A 7,359-nucleotide genomic window follows, 5' to 3' on the forward strand; every position below is an offset into this window, starting at 1 on the left:
AAGCTACTAAAAGAGTGATGTACTAAATTTTGGAATCCAGTGGGTACATGTCTCCCGAATATGCTATCAAGGGTCTATACTCAGTAAAGTCTGATGTGTTTAGCTTTGGAGTATTGCTACTAGAGATTGTGAGCAGCAAAAAGAATACTGACTTCTCTAACAGTGATTCACTCAATCTTCTTAGTTATGTGAGTAGCTTCTTATACCCTTTCAATTTCGTTATGTTTTACCTTAGTCTTACAAATTGAAATGCTTCTTATTTAAACTAATATTTACTAACGAAAACAGGTTTGGGAGTTGTGGAGAAATGGTCGAAGTTTGGAGTTGACGGATCCAACAATAGGAAATCCTTCCTCTACTTCTATTCTATCAAGATTCATTAACATTGGGCTTCTTTGTGTACAAGAAAGCTCCATTGATCGACCTACCATGGTTGATGTCGTCTCTTATATTAGCAATGAATATACACCTCTACCTATACCAAAGCCTCCAGCTTTTTGCATAGACCGAAATACAACGGTTGCCAATGTAGAAAATTGCTCAATAAACAGTGTAACTGTTTCAATAATGGAAGCTCGATAGCTATTTTGAATGTAAAAGAAAAAAAAATGTTCTTTTTTTTTTCTTTTTTTATGTTCTTCTTGTGCTAGGATTGCAGCCTTATATCCTTTCTACTGAGATTAGATTATTTATATTAAAAACAAAAAAAAAGAACTATTGTAGAAGTAGAAGTAGAACCATAGTTTTTATCTACTATTTATGCATATTGGTGTGCTACATGCTAGTTATTATTTTTTTGGTTAATTACTTTTTGCCCCCATGAACTACAGCGCTTTGGCACTTTCTCCCCTTGAACTACCAACTATGACACCTAACCTCATCATACTACCATCTTATGACAGAAAGCTATCTTCCGTTAGTCAAAGGGGTTAAAATTGACGGTCAACGGTCATGTGCAAGTCATTTGCCATTTTAAATTTTTTTCTTCCACTTTTGCCCTCACTTCAGACCAAGAAATGACGCTTATACCCTCCTAAACGTGTTAACTTTATTTGTTTAAACCTCGGTAAAACAAAAGCTAGCATTTAATGCCTTGGTTATACAAAAGCAACTGACATTTTATAGACCATTGGATTTAACATGAAGGGCCACGATTAACAGTTGGAGAATTTTCAATTTCTTCCCAATTGGAGGGTGAAAAACTCTAAACAGATAAATATCACAGTTTATGCGGAATTAACAGATATTTATCAAAGCAAACAATCACCAAAATATAAACAATCACACACAAGGATTTTGGTGACGAAGAAGAAGCCTTTTAGAAACCGATCTAAAAGTAAAACCTCTTCGGGGCAGCCAAACCCAGGAAATCACTATCAAAAGATTATCCAGAGATTACAAACACTAGGAACACTTACAACCCTTTGCAAGACCTTGGCTCTGTAAAATCGACAAGCCTACAACTCATCTTCTTGCTCACAATCTTCTTCAAAGTGATTCTCCTTTACCGGACCTTTCTGATAGACTTCTCAACTATAGATTTATCAAATGAATAACTAAAACTCTAAGAGATTCAATTTAATGCTCACCACATATGATCTCTCTTAGCACAGCCTCCGACGAACTCTCTGGGGTAAAAATTTGTGCCTCTCTTCTATAATGATGTATATATATCAGTACATCAAACCCTAGACCTGGGCCCACTAAAAACATGTTTTTAGGCATAATAGGTACGAGGTATCCGGACAGGTTAATGGGCTGTCCGAACAAGGCCTTGCAGAGCAAAAATAAAGTTTCTGGAAATTCGGTCCAGACCCGGGGAAGGCCTATCCAGACAGGGCATGCAATGGGTGAAACAACATTATGGAAATGCTATCCAGCCTTGATCAACAGCTCCAATCGATGGGCGTTTGTGGTCCGATTGAGCTGAAATTTTGCAGGGAGGACGTTTATGACACATGAATCTACATTATGAACGGTGGAGATTTGATTCTGAGCATTCTATATCAGTGTTTGAGCCTGTAAACAGTAGCCTTTACATTTTGGAACTGAATTAAGTCAACACAAGAACTAACAGAGGGGATCTCAATTTGATAATTGATCTGTGTTTTGGGAAATTCCACAGTCGAAGAATCTACTATCAGGTGAGGGATTTTCTTACCCATCTTCTCCATTGACCAGCCGGGGGTACCTATGTGATAAATATTGGTCTGTGCTTTGGGAAATTCCACCGTCAGGTGAGGATTTTCCTACCCATATTCTCTATTAACCAGCTAGGGGGTATGTGACGACCCGCTTAATACAACATGACTAAAAAAAATTTTCTTTTAAAAAGCATTACTCACCACATCATGCGCGTGGGTGCGATTGATCGCAACCCGTGTGCGCTCGATCGCAAGTCTGCGATCAATCCCTTTTGTTAAGCGCTCGATCGCTCCTAGCTTGCTTCGTGCTGTGTCCTCTCTGGTACTACGCTCGATCGCAGGTACCCTGTGATTGATCGTAGTGTCAAGGAGCTCCAATTTTTCCCATCTTCTCTCTTTGAGCCCAAATCATCTTGATTTACTTCACTTTCTTCCAAAAGCCTGCAAAAGTATGAAAAAACACAAAAAAGAATTAAAATGGCCTAATTAACTAAAACCAAAGGATTAAAACATGCAAGTTAAGGGTTGAAAATATGAATATTTTAGCACTTATCAACGAACATCAACCACCTCTTTAACAATTGTATGCTCGGTAGTTATAGGTTCTGTAATCACTGGCGCGTCGCCGACAGGCTCAGTAATTGAGGGCAGCAATCACAAGTTTCTCAGCAGCCGAGTCTACGGGAGCTACAGTCTCGGCACTAACAGCCTCGGGATGCGTATATGAACTCCTCGCTTCGGTTTGCCCTAGGAGGATCATCGCAAGCAGCTGTACTATTGGCATAGTGGAAGCGAGATCCCTTAGGATACGACCAACATCTATCGGTTCCTCTTCCTCAGATTTAGAAGCACTCACAGGCACAACTTCAGTAGGAGTTGAGGAAAGAGGAACGGCTAAAAGTGGTTCAACTTCGAATACCGCGGGGGAATGAAGTTCGGTTCTAACTGGTGTGTGGGAAGACGATCGGGAAGGTCGGTTTGAGAGAAGAGCATCCCGAACCGATGTACCCTTCTTACTCAGAAACTCCCTGACACCAGCAAGGACCGCCGAGTATGCTCTAATATGAGGAGCAGGTGCTTTTACCTCAAGGGCAGGTCCCTTTTCAGGGGCTCCTAAATCACTTGCAACCCTCCCTGTTTCTTCTTCAGGGAGAACATCAGGTGCAACTCCTCCAACTTAAGAACCCGAATTTACCTCAACCCCCTTTGAATCCAAATCGACGACTGGCTGTACCGCCTGTGAGCAACCCTCAGTTTTCTTCTTCTTTTTCATCTCCAGAGAAGGAATGTTAGGGTCTTCAGGCTCATCAGCAATCACCAGAGAGACTCTAGCAGCAATCAGAAGTCTTACCAAGGGTTTCTTTGGGAAAGCATCCTCGTCTTTCCTCTTACCTTTTCCTTTAGAAGGCCTTCGGTACCGACAGTTCTTCTTCTCGGATGCTCGGCAGGCTCGGCAATCGATCTTCTTGGCACCTCGGCAGATGGTATTCTCGGTGGAGCAACTTCCACTAACCTCGCAGGTGCGGGAGTCCGCAAGTATAACCGCTTATTTTCCTCAGTCATGACAGTGTCGTAATCCATTTCTAGTGGATGAAGTGCTGCATAATCCAAAACATCTTTAAATCGCTTCATCTCTTCCCTGGTTAAAGTCGGTTCTTGCTGACGTGGAAATATATGTTAAGATTAGCTTTACTGCAAAAGGAAGAAATAAGGAATAAGCAATACAATGTTCGGTTTATACCTCGGTTTGAAGGGGCAATTGTTTCCCGAGGGACACTCGGGTCTCTTATCACTTCTGAAGGTGAAAACTCCCAATCACCTTGAACAAAGAAAAATTCGTCCTTCCACCCTTTGTTACTGGTATAAGTGCTCCTGAAGGTGAGAAGCTTTAATTTCTTTCGGGTTTGGAAGGTGAATAGAAACTCGGTTCTGGGACACTTTGTTAGTCGGTAAACCTTCAAAAACTCCACCACGGTAAGGAGATGCTCTACCCCGAGGATTTTTGGCCAAACCATCATACAGGCAAAGAAAGTTCTCCAGCCATTCGGTAAGAGTTGATGAGGAGCTATCCGAAGGTAACTTAATAGTTCCTGAACTAACCTAGAGAAAGGCAGCCTCAAACCAATCTAGAACATCTCCATGTAAACACAAACCTCATTTTTATCGACATTAACCACAGCTCCGGCTCCCGCATTATCGAAGCGTAATTGAACCGAGTTAGGGATGTGGCAGATTCGACGAATCTCAGGTTCATCAATCTCTGACAGATTCGATTCCCTTGTAACTGGGTGTAAAGGACCCAATGCACTAGAATCAACACCAACTCTACAACTCATTAGGTATTGGAATTCGGAAATTAATTGACGAGGAATGGAAGGAAGAACTTGCTGAATTAGAAGATGGGTAACACTCAAACGAAGGTGACTAATCGAAGGTTCAATTAGGGGAAGAAGAAAGTCTAAATAATAAAGCACGGGGCAGTTTGGATGAACGAAAGTTTCGGCTGAGGGGACAGACTCAATCGAAGTTCTAAAAAATACTATTAAGAAGTAATATTGAGCAGAAAAGTCTGGAAGAAGGAGTGCAAGTTTTGAAAAATCAGCAAAAACTCGAAAAGAACACAAACAATGGCTTCTATTGGAAAACGATGGGGGGTAAGCTAAGGTGGGAACGGTTTAAAAGGACTTCCGGAAGGGGAAACCGAAGCAGCACATTTAAAGCCTAAAGAGCTAGAGTTCTTTGAAAAGGCGCCCTTTTGATTTTTACTCTTCATGCAGGTGGCGACACATGTCAGCCACAAATTTCAACCGCAGGAAGTACAACGCGTGGCTCTCAAAAAAGAAGAAGGTAAATCGTTATTTGCTCTACGCATTTTCACTTTTGAAATTCAAAAAATTTTAAAAGTTTAAAATCTGGAGCCAACTCGCCTTATTTCTCCAAAAACTAATGCCAAACTTATAAAAGCTGACCCATTCTCGAAAACATGAAATTTTCGTAGTCTATCAGACTAGGAAATTGGGGGGTAATTGTTGGATCATGGATCAGCTGTGTTGTGCCCGGCAAGATGATTTGCCGGCCCATCACTAAAGCTCGGTCATTTTTACTATTCACCAAACTTATGCTCTGTATAAACAACTGTTGCATCATGGATCAGCTGTGTTGGGCCCGGCAAGATGATTTGCCGGCCCATCACTAAAGCTCGGTCATTTTTACTGTTCACCAAACTTATGCTCGGTAAGTTTATACCTGTCTAAGCTCGGTATACACAACACTCGGTTCAAAAGCTCGGTTAGCCGAGTCTTAAGTGGATTACCGAGGGTTACTCTCGGGACAATAGATATACCTACATGATATTTCATGCATCATTCTTCAATATATTATTTGACACGTGGATCCTCAGTAAGTCCACAGTGTCGGGTAAACAGGTACAACCTGATGCCTATAAAAGGGAGGCCTCATCTCAGATTTTGGTAACTTCTTTTTCACTCCTTAAACTGAATACAATCTATCCTCTTTATCTAACACCTTCCATCTTGAAAGTTACATTTTTCTTAAACAGTGTGACTAATTTAGGCATCGGAGCTATCCCCCGCCGGACAACACCAGCAGCTTTGATCCCTTTTCTTGTTATCTTATAGCCAGGGCGATTCCTCAGATACCAGACCATTCACAGGATCTATCTTACGTCATCATTCTGAAAACTGTTCTAACAGGTAGCATGAGGACTAATCACCAGCCATGGCTCTTATTTGTTCTGCTTCTAATCCTGTCTTATTACACACCATGCTTCTCCATAGCTGGTGATACCCTTTCTCCAGGTCACTCTCTTTCACTTTCAAAGAGAGAGACCATAGTATCTAAAGACGGCACTTTTGAGCTCGGTTTCTTCCAACCAGGAACTTCATTAAAATTCTACCTAGGTACATGGTTTAGAAGGTTTGGCCAGAAGGACAATATTGTTTGGGTAGCAAATAAAGAAAACCCTTTGTCTGACCCATCTTCCTCAACACTTAACCTCTCAGAAGATGGCAATCTGCTCCTGTTTCAAGGTTCCTCCAAGATCCCATTTTGGTGGACAAATTTGACATTTCCTGGGTCAAATATAACTGAAGCAGTACTTGGTGAAGATGGGAATTTTGTTTTGAGAGATAGGTCCAACCTGTCTCGTATATTTTGGGAGAGTTTCGACCATATAACCGATACATGGCTGCCAGGAGCAAAGCTTTGGATCGATAAGGTTACTCGAAAACAACAGCTGTTCATCTCATGGAAAAATTCACAAGATCCGGCACCGGGTGTCTTCTCGTTGCAGTTAGACCCAGATGGAAGCAATCAATTTGTCCTAGACTGGAACAGATCCCAAATCTATTGGCATTCTGGACTTTGGAATGGAAATTATTTTAGCAATATTCCTGAGATGACAATGAATTCTATCTACAACTTCAGTTTTGTGTCATATGAAAATGGAATATATTTGACTCATTCTCTTCATAATCCATCTTTCCATTCTAAATTAGTGATGAAGTGTACAGGAGAAATGCAGTTATTGACGTGGCTGTCTGGCCCTTGGGTATGGAATTCATTTTGGTCTGCACCGAGGGACCAATCTGATATCTATGCTTTGTGTTGTGCATTTGGCGTGTTGTACCATGAGAATTCCTCAAACCCTTGTGAGTGTCTAAAAGGTTTCCAACCATTTTCGATGAACTACACCAGAATAAGTGATTGGTCAGGTGGGTGTGTGAGGAAATCCGCTTTGCAATGCGAGAATAATACATATGCTAATAATGCCACAAAAGATTGGTTCCTCAAAGTACCAAACGTGAGATTGCCTGCTAATTCAAAAGAATATTCGACTGTGAGTGCTATGAATTGTGATGTGGCTTGCATGAATAATTGCTCATGCACAACTTATGCTTATAATAGGAGTGGGTACTGTATGATATGGAAAGGAGCTCTTTTGAATTTACAACAGCTCTCAGATAGTGACCAGACTGGGCAAGATATCTATCTCAAACTTGCTGCTGATGAAAGTACCAAAGGTGAGATGAAATCTACACTTTTTTTTTTTTTTTTGTCATCTTTCGTTTTGAACTAATTATACTTAATTCTCTGTTATGGTTGGACTAATTAAGATTGATTCTTGTCATGATCAATCAGGCAAAAAATGGAAAGTGTGGGTAGCTGTGTTGGTCCCAACAACATGGCTTATCTT

General features: G+C 40.9%; 2 protein-coding genes across 2 annotated transcripts in view; both read left to right on the forward strand.

The window, feature by feature from the left end:
- The first annotated feature begins 46 nt into the window (after window positions 1-46).
- On the forward strand, window positions 47-582 carry LOC132170428 (receptor-like serine/threonine-protein kinase SD1-8). Its single transcript, XM_059581417.1, has 2 exons — window positions 47-188; window positions 289-582. Exons 1-2 carry the CDS (start codon window positions 48-50, stop codon window positions 580-582), a joined length of 435 nt encoding a protein of 144 aa, XP_059437400.1. The 5' UTR covers window position 47.
- Window positions 583-4,791: 4,209 nt separating this feature from the next.
- LOC132170439 (G-type lectin S-receptor-like serine/threonine-protein kinase At2g19130) overlaps window positions 4,792-7,359 on the forward strand; it is a 2,918-nt gene continuing 350 nt past the window's right edge. Inside the window, exons 1-3 of the mRNA XM_059581430.1 lie at window positions 4,792-4,798; window positions 4,922-4,991; window positions 5,718-7,186. Coding sequence (XP_059437413.1) covers window positions 4,792-4,798; window positions 4,922-4,991; window positions 5,718-7,186 — 1,546 coding nt within the window. The remainder of the gene's footprint in view (window positions 4,799-4,921; window positions 4,992-5,717; window positions 7,187-7,359) is intronic.

This window comes from Corylus avellana, chromosome ca1 (assembly GCF_901000735.1).
Source record: "Corylus avellana chromosome ca1, CavTom2PMs-1.0".
Lineage (NCBI taxonomy): Eukaryota > Viridiplantae > Streptophyta > Magnoliopsida > Fagales > Betulaceae > Corylus > Corylus avellana.